Below are 22,300 nucleotides of genomic sequence, written 5' to 3'. Positions count from 1 at the left end.
TTTCCAGACTACTTTTGGTTAATCGGCTGGAATTCATAGTGGGACATGACGTTATCACTCTATTGTTGTCCATTATCATCACCAGGCTCAAAGGCGATTTCATCTCATCTTCCACAATAGAGTACTGATGAAAGTAGGAAACAAACCATGCATTCCCACGTGATAGTGGTGGTATCATCATCATAAATAAAGCCTCCTTTTGTTGACCTTTTTTTCGAATCAGTAGTGGTATCATCATCGCCAATAATGTAGTACGCTTCTTTTTTCATTACCAAGCATGTGACATCATGTAGTCGGTATCATCCTTTTACTGTATATCTAGCTTCAAGTCGTCAGATCTATGGATACCTCAAACCATCCACGGCCATCATTAGGTAGCATTGCTTATTCCTAGGATGACCCCTATTACGATTATTGTTCTAGGTGCTCATCGTATGTTAGCAAGAAGAGTCTATTTGTTTATTAGAAACGAACCAAAATGAAAAGTAGTCAAGCTATAATCGGGATACACTTTAGCCAAATCACGTGAAAGGGATACTGTAAATACAAAGGAGGGTAAAATGCCAGGCACCACAGAGCAAATTTCATTTACAACAGGCTATGGACCACGCACGACATGGTAGCATGCTTTTATTAGACAACGTTGGTATTGGTGAATGTTATTCAAAGATGATTGATGATACATGTTATAGCTAGTGGCTAACAAGAATTGATTGGCTGATCACCTGACGCGTGTGGTGTGTGTACATTAAGGCCCGCTTCTTCTGCTCCCACCTTTTCCAACACCCAATCTTCCCCCCATGCGCACTCTGGAGGATGCCATTATCAGCGAGACACAGCGATTCGTAGACAACATTGCCAGGGTGAGTTGAAGACTTCATTGTGCCTGCCAATTGCATCAGCTAATCAGTTGCTTGGGATATGGATGATATCAGCTAAACGCGCTTGTGGCTTCCACCAACGATGATCAAGTCAAACCGCTATTCGACAAGCTACTAAGTGTAGAAAGGAAAATGAGCTTGGTCAGTACATCCTTCCAGACATCTTGGTATGGACGCAAGCATGATCAAGACCATGTAGATAAACATAGCACCAATCGACCAGCATTTTAGCCTATACACCATCTTCTCCCAACAACTCCATATACCATCATCATCATTATCATTATCTCTCATTCTTATACATAAAGCAATATCCGTTAATGTGTACTTGGCATGTTTCCCACAATGGATGATTGATGAAGGAGATAACACTACTACCACCACTTGAACCTTGTTTCGACATCAGCATTTAGCAAATCCAAAGAACTGGATCGCCATGGGTGGCGCTCACCTACGATTTGTCCGTGAGAATGTCATTCTATTTTACCTCGTTATGGCTATTTATGCATTAGAAGTGTGCTTCAATAATACACAATTCTCTCGCCCTCCATAGTTGTTGTCTCAATGATCCATGCGGAAACAAGAGGTTCCATTGACAGCTAAATCCTGCAAGAGCCCTATGACTACTTGCTTAGTCACTCGTACCATGTTTGTTGCTTTCCATCTCATTCCACCTTATATAACACAAGTAGTAGTAAGCGCTGAGTCAACATCCATCCACATCCATCCCCAGATCCCCCAACAGTTGCACAACCACCCACTTTATTCCTGCAATCCAAATCTGGAGAATGGTTTACTTATCATCAAGCACCTATCGATGATCCAATCCCAGCATTAAGCTAAGACATCAATAAACCAACCGCCCACTGCATATACTATAAAAGCCTTTCACGAGCAATATCGGGATTAAGCGGGAAACCAACAAAGCATGTGCCGAGCCACGATGGCACGGGTACAAGTGTCAATGCTAATACTCAATAACGCCCATGGTAACGCCCACGATGACCTTGTTCATGGTGTGTAGGTGTAGTGGATCATGGATGATGTGTCATCTATTATGCATCATGTTCAAGTGACCATGTTTATACTGTAAATGGATTCTCAAAAGCGGCTGATCGTTGGCGGGGTAAAAATCCGACTTGTCCCGATACGCCGGTCAGTGTCATCGTGCACGGTGCTTGACTGGTGGGGTAATTCCACTACTCCTCTCTCCACTACCATGATGTATGCATCCATGATCTAACATGGACCCCCACCTCTTTTCTCTTTACTCTATGAGCCAATCCAATGACTTTTAGTAAACGACTTTGGCCACATCCGAATCACTAAATCATGATAACAACGAGATAATTTATATACGGTTCCACAAGAGATCTCTTATCTCTTAAGCATGATGAAACGACGATGGCTACTGATCAAAGCATGATATCATGTTTACTCCCAATACATATGGATGCATCCAGCTGCCATTACTAAAATCCAACCCCTTGACCTATTGACACCATAGCCTTGATGTTGTTTTTTTTTTGTTTCCATGCAACCGTTTCCTAGCAACGATTTGCTACAATAATGATTCGTTGTCGATGTCGTGATTGTTGATCAGTGCCAGATCTCTGCAAAGTGATGTCACTCTGAAAGCGGGGTTGACGATTGCATCGACTCAGGTTGTTGATTGTTGAGCGATAGTGCGTCTAATAAGAATGGGATTGGTCCCTGAGAAACGCGTGTACTTGCCATGAACATCCATTCACATGCTTGAAAGAAGCGTCAAAAAGTCATTGACAAGATGATCTGGTAGGGATGGAAAGCATCGGGTGTTTTACCTTGTACGAAGATGATGCACGACTCACTCGGACTCTTTATAAGCAAATGAGATGACCAATCGGCATGATTGAAGATGAAATGGATAAAAATTGAGTGGTAAAGTTGGAGAAGGACAATGTTGTTATTACCCCAAATTTTCCCGAGGATCCCCGTTGTCGACACCAGACGGCGGGAAATGTCATGGAAAGCGGAAAATTTCTTGGTCGGGAACACACGCACACACGCACGCGTCTCATGCCCTTTCCTTTTCCACAGGGATCCAGAGAGGGAAAACGCCGGGCAAACATCCTTGACTCGATTTTATCGATAGAGCTCCGATAGATCAGGCTACTGCTTATTCATCAGTCAACGCTTACATCACCATTGGCTGGTCCTGGCCCCCTTCCCCTACAAATTGCTTGGTCCTGTCTTCTTCTTTCCTGCTTTCTTCTTTACTCTTTTTATCCTATTCAACAAAATGTCTCAAGCTGTGTAAGTTGCCTATCACTTTTTTTATCACAAACACGTCTTGTTATCATAGCATAGCATACATTTACTTACACGCGTTGTATCTTTTGTTTTGGTTATGCAGTGCTGATATTGGTCTCATTGGTTTGGCCGTCATGGTAATTATATGCGCTGCATACGCCTACGCGTTGCTTATTCTATATACGACTTTTTGGTGGCTTGCTGACACAAAACGACATTATCAATAGGGTCAAAACCTCATTCTTAACATGAACGACCACGGCTTCACCGTGTGCGCTTACAACCGTACCACTTCCAAGGTCGACCACTTTTTGGAAAACGAGGCCAAGGGTATGTTTTTTTCTTGTGTATGGTTGTGTGTGTGCTGCATAGGTTTTTGGGGAGTTGAGCAAAATGGTTGGCAAAGAGGCGGCTTATTTTGGGGTGGATGGGTGGGAATTGAGTGGAGTTGAACACAACCATGCAACGTTTTTGCTTTCTGTCAACTGACCCTGTATTGTTGTTTAGGTACTAACATTGTCGGTGCTCACTCGGTTGAGGAACTTTGCGCCAAATTGAAGCGCCCACGCAAGATCGTTCTCCTTGTCAAGGCTGGTGCTGCTGTTGATGCTTTCATTGATCAACTTTTGCCTTTCCTTGAAGAGGGTGATATTATCATTGATGGTGGTAACTCCCATTTCCCCGATTCCATTCGCCGCTGCGATGAGCTTGAGAAGAAGGGTATCCTCTTTGTTGGCTCTGGTGTCTCTGGTGGTGAAGAAGGTGCTCGTTATGGTCCTTCTCTTATGCCTGGTGGTCACCCTGATGCTTGGCAACACATCAAGCCTATCTTCCAAGCTATTGCTGCTAAGGCTGGTGATGAGCCCTGCTGCGATTGGGTTGGTGGCACTGGTGCCGGTCATTATGTCAAGATGGTTCACAACGGCATTGGTATGTAAAGGGGATATTGGGTTTTGGTAAACAGCAGCAACATGACTGATGATGATGGTTGTTTATTGTTATGCAGAGTATGGTGACATGCAATTGATTTGTGAAGTCTACCAAATCATGAAGGAGGGTCTTGGCATGAGCCATGATGAGATGGCCGAGGTCTTTACCGAATGGAACAAGGGCGAGTTGGATTCCTTCTTGATTGAAATCACCCGTGACATTCTCAAGTTCAAGGACACTGATGGCTCTCCTCTTGTTGAGAAGATTAGAGATACCGCTGGTCAAAAGGGTACTGGCAAGTGGACTGGTATTGATTCCTTGGATCGTGGTATTCCTGTTACTCTCATTGGTGAGGCTGTTTATGCTCGCTGCTTGTCTGCTCTTAAGGATGAGCGTGTTCGTGCCTCCAAGATCCTTGATGGCCCCAAGGACAAAAAGTACACTGGTGACAAGAAGGAATTCCTTGCCCAACTTGGTCAAGCTTTGTATGCCTCCAAGATTGTGTCTTATGCCCAAGGCTTCATGTTGATGCGTCAAGCTGCAAAGGAAAACAACTGGGATCTTAACAATGCTGGTATTGCTCTTATGTGGCGTGGTGGTTGTATCATTCGCTCTGTGTTTTTGGGCAAGATCAAGGAGGCTTATACCAAGAACCCTCAACTCGAGAACTTGCTCTTTGATCCCTTCTTCCAGGAGGCCACTGCTAAGGCACAAGATGCTTGGCGCAATGTGATTGCTCAAGCTGTGCTTATGGGTATCCCTACCCCTGCTCTCTCCACAGCCTTGAACTTTTATGATGGTCTTCGTCATGAAAAGCTCCCCGCCAACTTGCTTCAAGCTCAACGTGATTACTTTGGTGCTCACACCTATGAACTTCTTGATGCCCCCGGCAAGTGGATCCACACCAACTGGACCGGCCGTGGTGGTAACGTCTCTGCTTCCACCTACGACGCTTAAAGCAATCCCTTTTCTCTTTTCTTTCCGTAACTCTTTTCAATTCTGTAATCATCATTCCAACAACCATTCTACGCACAATAGCTCACAGCTACCCTTTTTCATCACATTGTTGATTCCTTTTTTTTCTCATTTTGTGCATATCCAATCGTACTTTTGTAAAGAAATAAAGAAACGAATCTCCTTTTGTTTGTAACAAGATAGATAACAAATGTGATTTGTGGCGTGCATGTATATGTATATAGGTGTGTGTCACCCTAGAGACAACAACCAATGCCCTAGTTGGCCCTAGTCTCAAACTTGCAGATGATGCATTTCTGCTATAAAGGTTGCTTTTCTTTCCGGAACCACCCACACACATCCAACCAACACCGACCCCACTTTTCTTTCTCCATTCCATTGTCAAATGCATCGTCTCCTATGGACAGCTTTGACGGCATTGGTGTTACAAGTTGCGCATGCCGTCACCATCCCAGAATTGTCCTCCAGCGACTTTGAGTCAACTACAAGTCAAGGCGTCTGGTAAGCTCTCTCATTTATTGCCAATGCAGCTGGATGGCCGACATCTCATTATCTCTACACGGCTAGGTTTGTCGAGTTTTTCTCTCCGTATTGTCCTCATTGTCGTGCCTTTGGTATATTACGAGCTCTATCTATCTCTCTTTTGGGACGGTGCGGCTAACACTTGATATGGATGATGATGATTAGCACCAACATGGCAACAACTAGCCGACGAGCATGAAGCATTAGCAACCACAAGGGATTTCCACTTTGCCAAGGTCGATTGCACTTTATCCGGTGACATTTGCAAAGCTCAAGGCATCCGTGCATTCCCCACCCTTCATTTGTATGCCCAAGGCAACCTTATTGAGATGCTGCCACACAAGGAACGCACTTACGACAAATTAAGCATCTACATTCCACAACAAGCCGACACGTATGGCACAGGTGGGAGTGGTATCCCTGGCAACGGCATGGAAAAAGAAGATGAAGAAGAATCCATCAGCACAAGTATGACGATTGCCAATGCAGATGGCATTTCGGTGGATTTGGATAGAGCCGCTATTGATGCCGCCAAAGCATCAGGTCGTCCTTGGTTTATCAAATTTTATGCGCCGTGGTGTGGATTTTGCAAAAAGCTGGCACCAGCATGGGTGGAAATGGCAAAGGATTTGAAGCATCAAGTGGATGTCGGTGAAGTCAATTGTGATGAACATCGAGGTAATGTATAAGGGGATGGGATTTTTGTTATCGTTGCAATGACTCACTGTTATCGTAGATATTTGTGATGAGAATGGCGTTCAAGGATATCCCACTTTGAAGCTGTAAGTGAACAATGACCCATCATCATCATCATGTGATATTGAACAACCTTCCCTCCCCCCTTTAGATTTGCTAGTGGATCCGTAAACGACTACCGTGATGATCGATCCCTTGTTAGTTTGGTGAACTTTGCTCGCAAGTTTGCAGGGTGAGTTCTTGGTATATATTTATCTATGCAAACTAAAAATATTTATGGCATTTAGGCCATCGGTGAAACATGTGAACGGGGCTCAATTAGAGCGCTATATTCAAGACGAGACTGTATCGCTGGTGTACTTGTATGACAAAAAGGAGGAGGATGCCACGGTTAGTAGTATGGAGATGGGGAATCTTACTTTAAGCCAGCTAACATGTCATTGTCATCATCCACACCTTGACAGGCACTATTGGAACGTGTTGCCGAAGGTTTCCCAGATGACCCATCGTTTTATGTTACCAACGATCCACAAGCCATTCGACAATTTAGCTTGGCACCTGCTGATTTACCCACCGTACTTATTGTCAAGGATGGCAAGCATGTCATGTATCCATCTCATACGTTTGCCAATACGGATACAGTGCAGCGAGCATTGACCAAATGGATTGGCGATGAGCGTTTCCCACTCGTGAGCGAAGTTGGCCCTGGTAATGCACCTGAGATTTTACAAGGAGAACGCATGGTGGTGTTGGGTGTTATCAAGCAACAAGATCAAGCAAGTCTTGACCAATTCCGCAGCATCGCCGAACGACATGCCAAGCAACAAAAGGCTTCTTCTTCATCATCTTCCGATAATCGTGTCCTGTTTGCAACTTTGGAGGGCAACATGTGGAGTGATTATGCACGATCCGCTTATCGTGTTCATCCAAATCGACTCCCAGCCATTGTTATTGTCGACCCTGTACACTACCGTTTTTACAACCATGATCGTCAAGGCCAACTGTTTTCGTTGACTGAGCCTGATGCTATCTTGCAAGCTGTGAAGGAGGATATTCCTGAACAAAAACTTGTGGGTGTATCGACCTTACCATTGCATGAACGTATGGGCCAAACATTACAGCATGGCGTTGGACTATTGCGTGCCCATTGGTTGCTTACAGGAGCGGCATTATCCGCTTTATTATACATCTTTGCGAAACGAATGCATCTTGTTTCCCCACGTAGATCTCATTTGTTGCCCGTCAAACAACAAGGGCCTCGTGATGATTAAAATGCGCATCTTACATATGTATAGAGAGAAATTGTATACTAGGTGTGTGTGTTTTTAATGAGCATTAGCAAAGGGTGGTGGTGATAAGGAACGGACGCGACGCTTTGTGGTATCAGAATGGGATGGGTGATAGTGATGATGATTATTCTTTTGAGCAATGGCAGCAGAAAAAGGTGGGAGACGTTGAATATAGGGTGATGACATTGGGCCACGTGAAGCTTGAAGTCGACCAACACTGGTGTCGATTGGAGGCAAGACCGGCTTGGCAGATCGAGGAGATGGCATGATAGGAGATTCACTTGCACTATCCGATTGCTGTTGTTGCTGTTGTTGTTGTTGCTTGACAACCGTAACCAAAGGTTTAGGTAACGTCCGTGCTCGTTTTTTCTTTTCGGCAGCCTCGGCTTGTTGAGTACGCTGTAATTTAGCCTTGAGAGCTTCCATCACCATGTCATGAGACATCTTTTCATTACTCGATCGAGGTCGTTTCTTGGATGGAGGTGATGATGTTGTTGTTGTTGTAGTGGTAGTAGATAAGTTATCCTTTGAGAGTAATCTTGATGTGGATGATGATTGTTGTTGTGGTGGTGCTCTGTGCTGTTGTTGTTGTTGTTGGGAGGTGGCGGTGGTGGGTGGTTGTTGTTGCGGAGGAGGTGGTTGCTGTGGGTAACGTGCATAATCGGAACACAGCGGATGGGCCGAATGTGGATAAGCACCCACGGGGGAATGAGCTTCGGTAATACGAGCAATCACCTGCTGCTGCAATGGTGCATAGACCACCGCACCAGGCGGTGGATGTGGATGTGCTGTTGTTGTCGTTGTCGTTGCTGTTGCATGTTGTTGTTGCTGTTGTTGAATGCCATTCTCAATCATGCTAGATGGTAATCGATGATACACTCGAAGCATATCCAAATCCATCACTCTTTGTTGAATGCGTGCCTGTTCTACTTGAAGCGTGTTACGCGCTGCTAGTTTCTATGTTTAGCCGTTGTTGTTATGTTTAGTATATACGTTGAAACATGGTCTCGTTTCCCCTTGCAATGCATCCACATCATCCCTGTATCTCCCCACAAACACACCTTGTCTTCTTCCGCTTTGGCCGAAAGCACCAGTTTTAATAACTCGGGATCATGTTGATACACATCTAGAATTTCCTTGATAGTGAGTTCCAACTCTGACTGCGGAGGAAGAGGCCATTGGAAAGCAGATGGCGGTCGATGATGACTGGAAGACGGCAATGACGAGGGATTCGCCATAAGTTGGAACAAGAATAAACGTTATGAAGAGGTGATAACAAGAATAGAATAAACGAGTTTCGCACCAGGCGAGTTATAAAAAAAGTAAAAAGAGAAAAAGAAAGTAAGAAAGAAAGTAATAAGCAAAAGAAAGGAAGGGGTGTGTAGTAGTACAAGAGCTATTCTCGAAGCCACACTCTCTTTGAAATGCTGTCCATTTCGTCGATCATTCATTCTGAGCTCAATCCACGTTGCAGTTGTCTATTTTCATATTCCACTTTTCAGTATATTAACTCTCCTCCTCCACACACACTCTTCTTATTCTTCCCCAATGCTGCTGCGCTGCCGTTGAATCAAGTCATTTTCTATGCAAGGAGATATTCAATATCATATTCATTGTTGCATGTTGTGCACCAAATTATAAAAGGATACTGCATGCAAATATACACAAAGACGCTGCATTATTACTGAGCTGGACAAAACAATCCCCCACTGAATTCCAATACCAAAGATAACTCATTTCTTTACCCCGATGTCAGTAATCCCTCATATCATCACCTTAAGATAGTTCTTCCATAATTATCACAATTAACCCAGCGGTGGTGAAACATGCATTTCATTGGATATAAGCTACTACATGTGGGTGGTGATTATACCTTTTCCTTATCAGGTCACTGCATGTTACAGTGGTCATATAGTGTATGTGGCCCTGCTACATGCATGCGTGGGTTATCACGAGTCTCATGGATGGTGATCAATACACAAACCACCCTTTTTGAAAAAGGATGTTAAAGATGACGTTTGCTCAATCATGCCGGTAGCTGATGGTGGGCTACTATATATGCGCATATTCTTGCCGGCATTATTTCGGGAGACTGCCGGTGCCCATAATTTTTCTTCGAGCATGGTGAGCTTCATATGGTAAAAGAGCGATGACAACCATAATTACATACAAGCTTGAAGCAAGTCCGAGACAACAACATGCTGCTCAGCTATCCAATCCCTCTTTCTATCATACACATGATGATAATAATGTAGACTTTGTGGTGGGGCACAGCTCTCCCATTCTATTTACCAAGACATCCTATTTAAAGCTGCTATGATACCTTTTATGATAGCTATGGTGATGAATGTTAAAGGGATCTATCAATTGGAAAACATCTCCTCATCATGCTTGGGTAATAGTAAATCGTCCATGATTCGTTAATCAAGTGGGAAACTTGTAGTTTAAGAGGTTGGGAGACCCTAGCAATTTGATGATGGCTTTATTGATGATGGATGATAAATCAACTAGGAGCTGAACAAGGATTATGGTTATGTAGGGTACTTGATGTCTCCTGTCATCGGTGGATGATGATGATGTTGAATAACCCACGACGCACCTCCATCATCGACTCCCCTCAAAAGGTCCAACTCCGGCAACGAAAAATAGGCAAGGAAAACAGGCGTCAATTATCAGTTGTCTCTTCCTACTCTATCACCTATACGGCTGTTATTCTGTTCTCGCCTTACCAATCATGGTGCAACAACCCGTAGTAACCAGCAGCCGGTAATAGCGCATCGCATGTCCTCATCCCTGTTGTACTGACTACGGCATGTCCACTTGACAGTGTACCGGTTCGCATTACCAATCCTGTGGTATACTCGGCTCCTTCCGATTCTGAAGAATCCGATATTGACGACAACGACATTGCATTCTCCAATCCCCAACGGTATGTTTCCATGGATAGGTGTATGCAAACTATATCAACACGACCCTTATTCTTTGATATTGTAGCAATCCGCATTATCAGCGCGTTCCCGAGCTTGATTTTCTGGCACAGCCCATGGACATACTCTATGCATATCAAGAAAGTTTACGGCAAAAGACCAAAGTAGGTGATGTGTGTGATGTGATCCAATGGATTGATGTTGACGCGTTACAGCCCCGTGTGTCTCAGGATGATATCGCCGGTCGACAACAGCACCTTGATAACCTCAAAGCGATGAAGCAGTTGACAATGGAGGAATCAAAACGGCAATACAGAGAGCAATCCCGGAAATACCAACAAGAAGTAGCCAGCATCAAATCTGCAGCGTAAGTCATAGCCATGTAGAGGGTGTCACAGTAAAGCTGATATATGGATCAAGTGACTTAGATGAAAATGAGCTGGATAAAGAATTTGAATCCCTATTAAAGGAACGTCGTGCAGTATGTATTCTTGCATCATTCGAAACATCCCTTGTATTGATGTGATCCATATAGCGTATCGAAAGTGCTATCAAGCTCGACAAGGATAAGCTTCAAAAAGAAGCTGCACGCAAGGAAGCCGAACGCAAAGCCAAGGAAGAAAAGGACAAAAGGGAGCAGGAGGCGAAAAAGAAGGCTGAGGATGAGGCCAAAGCAAAAGAAGAAGCAGCTAAACGAGCGGTACGACTTTACATTTCCTTTACGGGCATCATACAATTACTCACATGTTCATTCAATAGGCAGCATCAACATCATGTTCAACTGGTGGTTTGGAGGATTACAAAAAGTATACAGCCGTATTGGATGTAAGTAGTAATGAAGGGTTATGGAAAAGACAATGGGCTCATACATGTCTCTTTATAGTATTACAAACAACATTATCGCCCAAGGTTGGAGGACAAGACTTTTCGATCCACCGTTTTCAAAGAAAAGATGCCACTCAAACGATTCATCAAACAATTGCAATTCAAGCCTGAAGTGGTGGAGCAACGTGTGAGTACCGATATTTTTATCATACATGAGGATCGGCTATTGATCATCGAGCGTATTGTATAGCATGTTGCGATCAGGGATCGTTTATTAGCTGTCAAACAACAATCAACCGATGCTTATCACTGCTTATTAAACCAGATGGCAAAGGACTTTTTGGTAAGGATTGATGGGAAAGGGTACAAGGATATGAAGTTGACTCTTGGCTCTATTAGCTTCAAGTTCGTACAGAGGTGTCATCCATTAGTTGGGGTGCTTACTTTTACGCACGACTAGCGATGCTTTTGATGTCTTCGTTACCTGAATTCAAGGATTACTTGATGGTCCGGCTCTTTAAACGTTGTCCATACATGATACCCCAATACCACGATGATCCGGTAAGTACAATGACGCCGTTGCCTTGGAGATGAAAACTCACTTTGATAAAATCAGGCCTTATCTGTCACAGAGATGCAAAAGCTCCAACGCTATGAATACGTCAATGAGGAGAAGACCGAGTTCCAGCCGACCGATATGTACTATCTCTACCAGTATTCATACATTATGTTTTATGCAGCCCTTGTACAAATGACACCACAAAGAAGCGATCCACCCAATCCATACGGCATCGAACATGGCTGGATATGGCTTGCACGTATATGTAACATTCCACCACGAGATATTACAGCGGGTCTACTTTACCACTTTTTGCATGTCGCCGGGCAACGACTTTTACAAGAGTATCCACGCCAAACAATGAAGGTGTTGCGATTGATTCTGGATGACATCTTACCACTTATTCCACGTTCTCGAGAAAATGCTAGTCCAGTCAATGAATTACAGCGTGTCTTGCAGGACTTCTTCCAAACCGGTGTCTTGCCAAAGATGAAAGAAGTTTTAGACAAGAAAGTGTAGTCGCCCTCCCTCCTTATTTCATTCATGTTAATAAACAATGACAATATCCATTGTATCCACTCATAAAAATGATGACGCGAAACGCGTAGATACAATAAGAAATGGGATTTCATTGTGTGACACCATCACGCGTAAAAAGGGCGACTTGGACCTCTGCATATTTCTCCTCCTTCACCATTTGAACCTCCCCCTCTCTCAACATGAGCATGCCCGATTCGTTACGCGCACTATTACAAGAAGGTCGATACGGGGATTCGGCTTCATCGGCTTCCACTAGCAGACCATCCCGCTTTGGGTCACCCTCGTTACCACATGCAACAACAACGCCAACACCCCATTCACCGTCGGCAGATCTTGATCGACAAACGGCACGCACGCTTTACAAATTGACACAGCAATTCATTCCAGCTGACGATCCCACCAATGACGAGGAATTCAACCAGGCATATGAGGAATGTGCAAGGATATTGAACAAGTACGACTCAAAGGACATGTGTCAGGACACTCTACTTAAGGATGCGTTTATCTATGCATAGTAATCCTTCACCCTCCATTCTACAAGATGAAAATAGTATCGCCAACAATCTACGCCGAAAACGTATGTCTACTTTGAAGGGTTGGATCATGAACGATAGCTAACGTCCAATTTCTCATTGCAAAGTGTCGCAAGATCCACGTGATACAAGCAAAGCATCACGATTTGGACATTTATACAACAAGCTATCCTCACAGGTAAGTAGGATCATCAAGCGAGAAGCAACAAAGGATTGATGGGGAAAATGACATTGGTAGACTGTATTACGCAACAAATGGGCTATCCTGTACCTACTTTCACAGCTCAGCAATCAAGAAGAGGGAACCAATTTAAGGGAATCATCGGTATGTTTATGAGTGAGAGACGCAAGTTGCTATGAGAAAAAAGCTAATCATTGCATGAAGCCATCTAGCCCAGTGGGTCTCGCAAATGTATCAGCATCCGCGCCACAACACAGCATGAGACGGCCTTACGAGGAACGAAATATCCGGCGACGATTGGCAAGTGAACAAGTGCCGTTGCATGATGGACAACCTCTTCCGCCAGCAATCCAATTAGCCAAAGCTCGTGAACAACTCGGCTATTCGAATGAGACATTATCAGAGTCAGCCATTTTACGTGATCTTATTTTCATCCTTCAAGGCATTGATGGCCAATACATCAAGTTTGATCCAACCATCAATGAATACGCTATTGATCAAAAGGTAATCTATCATGGATGAGTGGGCATGGATGGTATGGATACTGATATCTTCAGCGCACAGGTTTCTATTTCACAACCAACGAGAGATTTGATCTATCGAGTGACAGAATTGGGATGGCTTTACAAGAATGTGCAATCATTTCTCAAAGCTCGGTTCAACAATCCTCAAGCGGGGTTGGTGGGACAAGTATGTATCAGGTCTCTTTTTGTTGCTGATAAGCATATTCAACTAACGCTATCATCATAGGCATTTTGCTATGCGCTGCAACGTGAATTGGTTGACTATTACAAGCTCATTGCTGTCCTCGAAGCCCAGATCGACAAACAAATGGCAGCTGATAGCGAAGGCCACTCCGTCCCCACAGACCAAACATTGACGCTTCGACGACTTTTGTTATGGACTCGGGAGAGCTCTCAACGACTTCGACTCATGAGTGTGATGGTGGATGTTTGTAAAGGTAAGTAAGGATAAGGATCCAAATGGACCATGGTAATGACCCAGCATCATGGATTAGAACAAAAGGGTGGAGCGCTCGTATCAACAATGCACAATTATACCATCCATGGTGATCCATTCATCAAGAAATATATCAAATCAATGTTGCAAGAGGTGAGGAAGGAAGGAGTACAAGGAAAAAGAAAATTGGGTATACTCATCAGTGGGTTTGAAAAGGTTTCAAAGCCATTTTATGAAATGCTGCAGCGATGGATTTATGAAGGCGAGCTTGATGATCCCTACCGAGAATTCTTTGTGGCGTGTGATCCAACTGTACCTGAAGATGAGCTATGGCAAAGCAAATACTCCATACATGAAGACATGATCCCTAGTTTCATTTCCGGTGAATTAGCGCAAAAGGTGATTATCTCTCTCTCTACAGCGTCGCACTGAAGGGTTTATTGACAATGATCGTATAGATCTTTTTGATCGGCAAATCTTTGAACTTTATGCGCTATAGCTGTCAAGAAGACGCATTTGGTCTAGCATCTCCTCAAGGTAAATAACACACGATATGGAAGGCACCATTTTGCTAACACTTCAAGCCTTAGCCGTCCAACCATTTCGATATGGTGATATACCCGAGGTGGAACGCTCGATTGATGCTACCTACAGAGAAACCAGCAGAAGGCTTTTGGATCTTTTAAAGACCAAATACAAGTTGATGGATCATTTGCGAGCTCTCAAGCGATATCTCTTATTGGGACAAGGCGACTTTATTCAGCAGCTGATGGACAACCTTGGGTAAATTTCATTTTACTATGCCACGCTATACATTTCTATCTAACATGATTATGACATTAGGCCTAATTTGAACCGACCCGCCAAAACACTCTTTCGACACAACTTGACTGGTATTTTGGAAACAGCTGTGCGTTCATCCAATGCCCAATACGATGATCCAGAGGTGTTGAACCGACTCGATGTGCGATTGATGGAGGTAAGGGATGAATGACGAATGACAAAAGTGTGATGTGATATCTAACATCATCATCCATCTAGATATCGCCCGAAGATCTCGGATGGGATGTATTTACTTTGGATTATCATTTGGACCCGCCTATCAACACGGTGTTTACTCCCCAGGCCATGCATCAGTATCTTCGGATCTTCAACTTTTTATGGCAACTGAAACGCGTTGAATACACCTTGACAGCCATTTGGCGACGGAGTAGTATTGCTGCACGGACATTTGCCGACGTGGATGAAATCAGGCACGATCTCCATCAGGCACAAATGGCTATCAGCCACATGATCCATTTTATCTACCAGCTACAGCACTATTACTTGTTCGAGGTAAGAAAGAGGCAACCTATATACTCGCGCGTCTTTGTCCATCACATGCTAATCTTTTGTTTAGGTGCTTGAATGCTCATGGGAAAAACTGGCAGATGATATCGAAAACAAGAGTATCGATTTGGATGCAGTAATCGAGGCGCATGCACGATATCTCAATCAGATCACCGAAAAAGGATTCTTGAGCGGTGCAAAGAATCAAGCTCTCTCCATGCATCTCGCCGCCATCTTTGATACTATCCTCAATTACAAGACTATCATGGTATGACGTGGTTTGAGTATATAGACTTTGGAGGAGGAGCTAACATTGTATTCAATATAGGATCATTTACACAACTTTGGCGATTCAGAGATATCTCGAGCTTCACGCGATATGGGAAAGCTGGATAAGATCCGTGTAAAGCGCACAGACACTGAAAAGAAGTTTGAGGTAAGAGAAACGCCAAGCCGGTGGTGTGACGAAGGGGATGGCGGCGTCGACGGCGGCGTCAACGCCCATGGTGGAGGTGGGAGGAGAAGGGCAATGTGAGAGAAAAGGTCAGGTGTAACTCATCATGCGGGCTGTTTTTGGATTGGTAGGCACAAGCATTAGAGTTTTTAAGCGTACTACAATCATACCATGACGAAGATCTTCGCTCCTTATCCACACGACTCAATTACAATGATCATTATTCGTCATCATTAATGGCTGTACCATAATAAAGCATCCATTCTTGGACTCTCTAGAAAAATCTATTCAGAAAAAAAAAAGGGAATGTGCACGTACGTACACCTTTTACGATGATCTAGGCCCGTATGTCGGTACAGTAATCGCCCCCGCAAAAAAATTATAGGTACGAATTTTGACACGTATGATGATAGTTGTTGTACACACACATACACACACACGCACACACGCATGAGATGTGGGCGTCGATGAACATGACCATAAATGTCAAGCAAGACATGACCGTGGGAGTACAAATGTATCATCACTTTGATCTTAGAAGGAGGGTAACTACTACTGTTGTTGATACATGCAGAAGAAAAAAGTCAATATTGTTTGCGAAAAAGGACCTGATTTTAGGGTTGCAGGTCCAGTTACAATGTAAACTTGGATGGTTGAAGAAGAAGAAAAAGAGAATCGGGTTCCCAACAATGGCATGGTTCATACTTTTCTCCCTCTTTTTTTCCCTTGTGGTAGAATGTGGCACACTTTTTGGCGTGTGTGTATGTATGTGTGTGTGTGTGTGAAGAAATGGTCAGGCGTCTTTGTTCCTGAGCCATTCATTATGGCTTTGTGAGATACTTTTGTGAGATAATAATACGTGCTACGTTCCTATTCTGCTTCATTTTGCTGGTAGTATAGGGAGAAGGGAGGAACACACACAATACATGCGAGGGATGGATGGATGACTCACGCATTAGCGAGGAAGAGTGAGGAAAGCAAAAATCCGCAAATGGTGTTTTCCCGAAAGCTGAGGAAGGTTCAGGAACCAGTTACACGTTTGTGCAACGATCGGCACACAACAATGGGCCATCCAAAACCTTTCGCACTCTCCCCCCACTTTTCATACCACCTCTCAAAAGTGTGTGCAAAAAGAGATGAACGCATGATGACACACGCACACACACACACACACACAACCCTGCTTGCCTCTGGTTTTCCTCTCTTGGCGTTGTTGCAGCACCTCATGCAGGGCGATACATGGATTCTCACACTAAAGCTTTTGGGTAACTTGGTATAATCGTGCTAGCAACCAAGAGAATGGGTGTAATACGCTTTGACGTTCACGTCCACAAGTGTCAAGATTACGACAGCATGACGTATAACTATGATCGAGGAGAAAGACGGCGAATGACGGTAAAAAGAAAAAAAGCTAAAGAAAGCATCCCATTCTTTTACAGGCATGTGTTACCGTGCGTGCGGAAACTGAAAGAAACGTGGTGATATTAGATTTGTCATAAGTTGAAGGTAAGACCCATTGTATTTTGATTGATCATGGTAGTAACAAGCATTAATGATAATGACATGAAGTAATGAAGAGGCGCTCATTGCAGAAAGAGAAAATCATGTGCATTACGTGTATGTTCCTTTTGTGTCATGACAAGTGCTGTTCTCTTTTTTTCTCTTTACCCCTGGCGGGTTGTGAAATCCTATCGGGACGAGTCGTAATAATGGTACCAGAGTTTTGTTGTTTTGATGATTGGATACGTTTATGTGTGTATGTGTGCGTATGGATTTGCTTTAGTGACATGGACTATTATCCCCCTCGGCCCAACTTTCTTTGTATAGGCCCTATGTGCGACAATGAAGGTAAGACTCTTATATTCACCCCTATCTCGTAGGATTGGTTTTGCATTGTGCGACTCAGTGGGGAGAACAGGTGATGTTTGTCTATTACTAGCTGTGCTGTAGTTTATACATACATCATTGAGAAAATTTTCTTTTGGATCATTCAGTGATATATTATTCCGCACAGAGTATGAAAAGGAGCAAAAAGGATGAAAATTGGGGGGGTAACAAGAACAAAGACAACTGGCGGCCTTGTCGGTGTTGGTCCGTGTTCAGCCGCCCTGTTTTTGGGTGGTGCCTGATTTTTGCTTGGCCCATTCATTCAACCCAACACACCACACACACGCGCCAAAAGAAAAAAAAGAGACACGACCCGTAATGTCCCATTATTCTCTTTCTTTCTCTTTTATTTCTTCACCACCTTCTTATCTCTCTCTCTCTCTCTCACTTTCACCACACACACACACACACAACTCATATTCGATGCCACCTGTCAAACAGAAAACCACACTGCCAACCTTCACTTCTGTTATCGAAAGGAAGCGTAAGCTTTTTCAGTGCACTGGCTTTGGCGATTGCAACATGGTCTTTACTCGTAGTGAGCATTTGGCTCGACACATTCGGTAAATGTCAAGAGTAGCATTGCTTTGATTCATGGTCATGTTGACTGATCTCGTTTCGTATTGTCATTTTTCATGTATTAGGAAGCACACGGGTGAAGTAAGTATTTGAGAAGAGTGATGGGAATGGTATAGTTGCGCAGCATTGACGCTAACATGGTTTATCCAGAAACCTTTCAAATGCGTAGTACCAGGATGCAATCGCATGTTTAGTCGATTCGATAATATGAAGCAACATACACAAACCCATCAACGCAATGCACAATTCGACTATGCAACAACACCATCATCACAACAACAACAACAGCAACAGCAATCAACATCTTCAGTACCAAGGGTGGATACGAGTGTTAATGCTGCTGCGGTAGAAGGAACATACAACTGCGGTGGTCTCATGTCCCCTGTTTCACTTGGTTCACCAGAGCAGTCGCAGCTATCGGATATGTGGGGTGAGACAGCTTCTTCATCAGCTTCTTCAACAACGTCAGCAGCAGCATCACCAAAGCATCAGGGGCAGGATGTGTCACCATCATTACAAAGGAAGGCAAGCGTGCCACAGCCACGACGTTTACCCGTAGCCGATCTGTGCAACCATGAATCTTCTTCTTCACCCTCATCCGAAATCGTCCATTTGACTATGGATGAACTTGAAGCTTTGGAAGCCCTTGCTCAATTCCGAGGTGCCCCGCTTTATCATGACTCCCTCAGACATTTGGCCAATGTAGCTTCTCATCAGTATCCAACAACCTACGCTTCTTACGATTGAACAAAACACACCCCATCATAGCATTCAACAATCAACAACATATCCCTTTTCCTTCTTTGTATCCAAAAACCATTACAGCATTGCTACTATTGAAAAGACACCCCTCCACCTCTTTCAACCCACATCCCAGTATATACAACTCTATTTGCATTCTATCCCTTCTCCTCACTCTTTCTCTCTCTTTCTTTTCTTCTCTTAGCTTGTCCCCTTTTTTAGCATTTGTTTACAATATCATGCATGAATCTCTTTCTTCTCTTCATTATATGTACCTATTGTACCCAAATATATAACATCATCCATTTATAATCGTGCCTTTGGTGCTTTGAGATCATTCGATGTAGCCATGTGAGTGGTAGTGTCATTAGGATCATCCATGATAGAGATCGCCGGGGTACCCTGGTGGTTGGTGGGTCGCATGCCATCAAAATTTAAACCGGTTGTGCTTGATGAATCACGCCATTGCCATGCACGAGTGTAATCATTCTCTTGCCCTTCAATCACTTGACAAATCTTGAATCCAATGATAGGAAGGAACTTCATTCCATGGCCAGAATCACCTGAAGCAATCACTAAATCCTCATAGCTTGGGTGAGGTGCTACCAAAAAGCTTGAATCGGTAGAATCAGAATACCTATAACAGGCACCATCATCGAGATGAGTCATTTTAATCCCTATTTGATCCATACGTCTTACACACACACACACACACACACACATGGCGAACATACCAACACACACGTGCATAATGCACGTCCATAGCGGAGGTGGCTGGGAAAAAATCGGCTAAAAAGGAACGAAACTGATGCAACGCTTTGACAGGAATGGTATCTGTTGGATGAGTCAGCTGTGTTCGAGGCACGGACACTGGTTGTTGTTGTACTGCGGTTGCCGGTTTCACATTTTCATCACCAGCAGCAGGATTCAAATACCCGAGACCATGTAAAGCAACTTTGAGAAGACCATTTTCTGGATGCATCGGAAAGCCATAGAACCCTGTACGGGAAGAATCGGCAAGCCATACAGGCATAGCTTCTTGTTGGGATGATCTTTGTGTAAAGGCAGGGTCATCTTTGGCAGGTTTAAATTGAACCACTATTTGGCCGGTGGCTGTTAAGCCGCTGCTTGTTGATTGTTGTTGTTGCTCAGCAGGATGATGATGTCTTGTACCAAACGCCAAAAGACTTGAAGTCCATGCTCCAGTGGCAAGAACCACCTTGTCAGCTAAATGCACTTGACCACTCTTGGTACGAATTCCCACCACCTTCTTGTTATCAGTGGTCATTTCCAACTTATTAAGACTACCTTCTTGAGGTCCTAGCACAAATTGTACACCCAAATCCAAGCATTTTTGGTACACGTGCTTGATCGCTTCACTTGAGTTGCACCATCCTATACACCCAAAGCAACAATATGAATGGGATGCTATAGCCAATACGTACATAATAAAAGGTCACTTTACCTCCACGTGTGTTTAGGTAGGCTGTGTCGTATCCATTAGCCACGGCATCCTTGAAATAAGGGAACCGCTTGATAATGCTTTGTGGGTTATCAAAGGTTTGTAGCACATGGCCATAGCCTGCTTCACGGATAAGGCGCATGCTCTCTTGCTCATATTGTGAAAATTGGCCATGTCGCCCAAAGATAAGAACACCAGTCTCATGGTATACGGGTATTTGTCCTTGAGTAGCACGTTCCTTGTTCCATTGATCCCATAAGGGTAGAGCCTCCAACATTAATCGCAAGTACAATGCCTGGTTACCATAATCCATACGCACGGCCTTGCTGATATCTATCATCAAAAGGGAATACCTAATGCGTGAATTACCGTATTGGGGATATGATTCATATACGTGTTATCTTTACCTGTAGATGCAGCATCAGGAGCAGGTATAGAAGCTGCTCGCTCAAATACCCAGATATCGTATTTCTTCTTTAGTGCAAGTGCGTAGGCGGTTGATAACCCAAAAGCGCCTCCTCCCACAATGATAATTTTGGATCCTGGCTTGGGTGCTGTATAGTATGACATGCTTTGAGATTTACGATCCCGGAAGCAGCAGCTCATACACCTTGTGGTTTATATAGGTGATCCATCATGTAGGACCCCCCTTGGCTCCTTCTCTCTCTTTCTCACTCGCTCTTGGTTCATCTCTCTCCCCCCTTTCTTCTCAATGTCTTATAGCCTGTTATAGTGTTGGTATCGATTGTATAAAGCAATGATTATGCGCTTGCACGACACCATGAAACCACTCAGCTGCCTGCTCCCGTTACACACACCTTTTAAACTCGATCATTCACCCGCTACTTTTCCATACCAGTGATCGACCGGAACACTCGTGCATATAACATTACTACCCCAGCATTCGCTTGCCAAAAATAAAATGTATTATCTTTTTGGTTCACAAGATAACGATCGTTGCTGGTATAGTCAAGGCCCATGTGCACACACGCCATTGTACCTTTTTTTATGGAAACAATGAGGTCAGCGGTGACCTTGATCCTGTTCCCACATTGTGAATAAAGCCGTTTGATCCACCCGTATATGAGTATGCTGTTCCATTTCCTCTGGATGATGCATTTTCCGATACATCGGGTGCTACCTAAAGACCATTTTGTCATGTTACAAGAGTCGTTCTTCCTCCTCGTGACCTAAAAGTCAACATTGATCTATTCAATGAACGAAATAGATTTGCCATTCTCTTTGAGTTCAAAGTTGTACAAGCAATGTCGCCACTTTTATGCACGGCCCTTCCACATTTTCCCAGATGGAAGGCTGCATGAACCTTTTTTCTCCCTCCTACAACTCAGTTTTCTCCCCGAAACTCTCACACTCGGCTTGGCCCTCGATCCGAAAATTTTCTTTTCACCATCATCCAAAAGATATGACAGCGTCATAGAGCTTAATTTACCATTGATAGTATATGGCAAATGGATGATGCATAGATCTGAAAATGTTCTTTGAGCACGTAAACAAGCAATGATGCACTCTTATAGGGCTCACCTATCTTGCTGTAAAAAGCACAAGGATGCTATCAAGTAGTATCATGACCTATAAAAGTTTAGCATAATAGATAGGATGTTTGGCTTTGACGATAACAAGCTGAGAATGGAGGTCCATCATGGCTAACCAAGGAATGGCAAAAGCATCCCCCAGATCAAAGAATTCTTTGTTTCGGCTTGCATCCATTTTGCTTATT

General features: G+C 43.7%; 8 protein-coding genes across 8 annotated transcripts; 6 read left to right on the top strand and 2 right to left on the bottom strand.

Moving 5' to 3' along the window:
- Nucleotides 1–800: 800 nt before the first annotated feature.
- Nucleotides 801–1,112, top strand: O0I10_001484 (uncharacterized protein; the record flags this gene model as incomplete). Its single annotated transcript, XM_058481579.1, has 2 exons — nucleotides 801–863; nucleotides 936–1,112. The coding sequence occupies 2 exons, from the start codon at nucleotides 801–803 to the stop codon at nucleotides 1,110–1,112; spliced, it is 240 nt and encodes a 79-aa protein (XP_058347436.1).
- Nucleotides 1,113–3,162: 2,050 nt separating this feature from the next.
- Nucleotides 3,163–5,060, top strand: O0I10_001483 (6-phosphogluconate dehydrogenase, decarboxylating; the record flags this gene model as incomplete). The annotated part of the gene is made up of 5 exons (XM_058481578.1): nucleotides 3,163–3,176; nucleotides 3,226–3,310; nucleotides 3,401–3,503; nucleotides 3,681–4,103; nucleotides 4,180–5,060. The coding sequence occupies 5 exons, from the start codon at nucleotides 3,163–3,165 to the stop codon at nucleotides 5,058–5,060; spliced, it is 1,506 nt and encodes a 501-aa protein (XP_058347435.1).
- A 403-nt stretch (nucleotides 5,061–5,463) lies between these two features.
- On the top strand, nucleotides 5,464–7,567 carry O0I10_001482 (protein disulfide-isomerase domain; the record flags this gene model as incomplete). Its single annotated transcript, XM_058481577.1, has 7 exons — nucleotides 5,464–5,579; nucleotides 5,646–5,692; nucleotides 5,766–6,278; nucleotides 6,337–6,382; nucleotides 6,448–6,528; nucleotides 6,584–6,686; nucleotides 6,761–7,567. The coding sequence occupies 7 exons, from the start codon at nucleotides 5,464–5,466 to the stop codon at nucleotides 7,565–7,567; spliced, it is 1,713 nt and encodes a 570-aa protein (XP_058347434.1).
- A 54-nt stretch (nucleotides 7,568–7,621) lies between these two features.
- On the bottom strand, nucleotides 7,622–8,823 carry O0I10_001481 (uncharacterized protein; the record flags this gene model as incomplete). The annotated part of the gene is made up of 2 exons (XM_058481576.1): nucleotides 7,622–8,542; nucleotides 8,647–8,823. 2 exons carry the CDS (start codon nucleotides 8,821–8,823, stop codon nucleotides 7,622–7,624), a joined length of 1,098 nt encoding a protein of 365 aa, XP_058347433.1.
- Nucleotides 8,824–10,319: 1,496 nt separating this feature from the next.
- Nucleotides 10,320–12,415, top strand: O0I10_001480 (uncharacterized protein; the record flags this gene model as incomplete). The annotated part of the gene is made up of 11 exons (XM_058481575.1): nucleotides 10,320–10,351; nucleotides 10,413–10,514; nucleotides 10,580–10,676; nucleotides 10,728–10,879; nucleotides 10,933–10,993; nucleotides 11,048–11,212; nucleotides 11,272–11,337; nucleotides 11,396–11,524; nucleotides 11,588–11,680; nucleotides 11,737–11,898; nucleotides 11,954–12,415. 11 exons carry the CDS (start codon nucleotides 10,320–10,322, stop codon nucleotides 12,413–12,415), a joined length of 1,521 nt encoding a protein of 506 aa, XP_058347432.1.
- A 200-nt stretch (nucleotides 12,416–12,615) lies between these two features.
- On the top strand, nucleotides 12,616–16,144 carry O0I10_001479 (uncharacterized protein; the record flags this gene model as incomplete). The annotated part of the gene is made up of 16 exons (XM_058481574.1): nucleotides 12,616–12,890; nucleotides 12,952–13,013; nucleotides 13,077–13,147; nucleotides 13,208–13,294; nucleotides 13,355–13,654; nucleotides 13,715–13,840; nucleotides 13,901–14,111; nucleotides 14,169–14,263; nucleotides 14,327–14,509; nucleotides 14,569–14,647; nucleotides 14,701–14,893; nucleotides 14,954–15,089; nucleotides 15,152–15,445; nucleotides 15,510–15,707; nucleotides 15,768–15,875; nucleotides 16,025–16,144. 16 exons carry the CDS (start codon nucleotides 12,616–12,618, stop codon nucleotides 16,142–16,144), a joined length of 2,538 nt encoding a protein of 845 aa, XP_058347431.1.
- A 2,059-nt stretch (nucleotides 16,145–18,203) lies between these two features.
- Nucleotides 18,204–19,106, top strand: O0I10_001478 (uncharacterized protein; the record flags this gene model as incomplete). The annotated part of the gene is made up of 3 exons (XM_058481573.1): nucleotides 18,204–18,343; nucleotides 18,425–18,440; nucleotides 18,510–19,106. 3 exons carry the CDS (start codon nucleotides 18,204–18,206, stop codon nucleotides 19,104–19,106), a joined length of 753 nt encoding a protein of 250 aa, XP_058347430.1.
- A 300-nt stretch (nucleotides 19,107–19,406) lies between these two features.
- On the bottom strand, nucleotides 19,407–21,132 carry O0I10_001477 (uncharacterized protein; the record flags this gene model as incomplete). Its single annotated transcript, XM_058481572.1, has 4 exons — nucleotides 19,407–19,737; nucleotides 19,835–20,495; nucleotides 20,566–20,895; nucleotides 20,970–21,132. 4 exons carry the CDS (start codon nucleotides 21,130–21,132, stop codon nucleotides 19,407–19,409), a joined length of 1,485 nt encoding a protein of 494 aa, XP_058347429.1.
- Nucleotides 21,133–22,300: the final 1,168 nt, after the last annotated feature.

This window comes from Lichtheimia ornata (genome assembly GCF_029851405.1).
Source record: "Lichtheimia ornata isolate CBS 291.66 chromosome Unknown scaffold00004, whole genome shotgun sequence".
In the NCBI taxonomy this organism is placed as follows: Eukaryota; Fungi; Mucoromycota; class Mucoromycetes; order Mucorales; family Lichtheimiaceae; genus Lichtheimia; species Lichtheimia ornata.
This window is presented reverse-complemented; position numbering and strand designations above follow the sequence as displayed.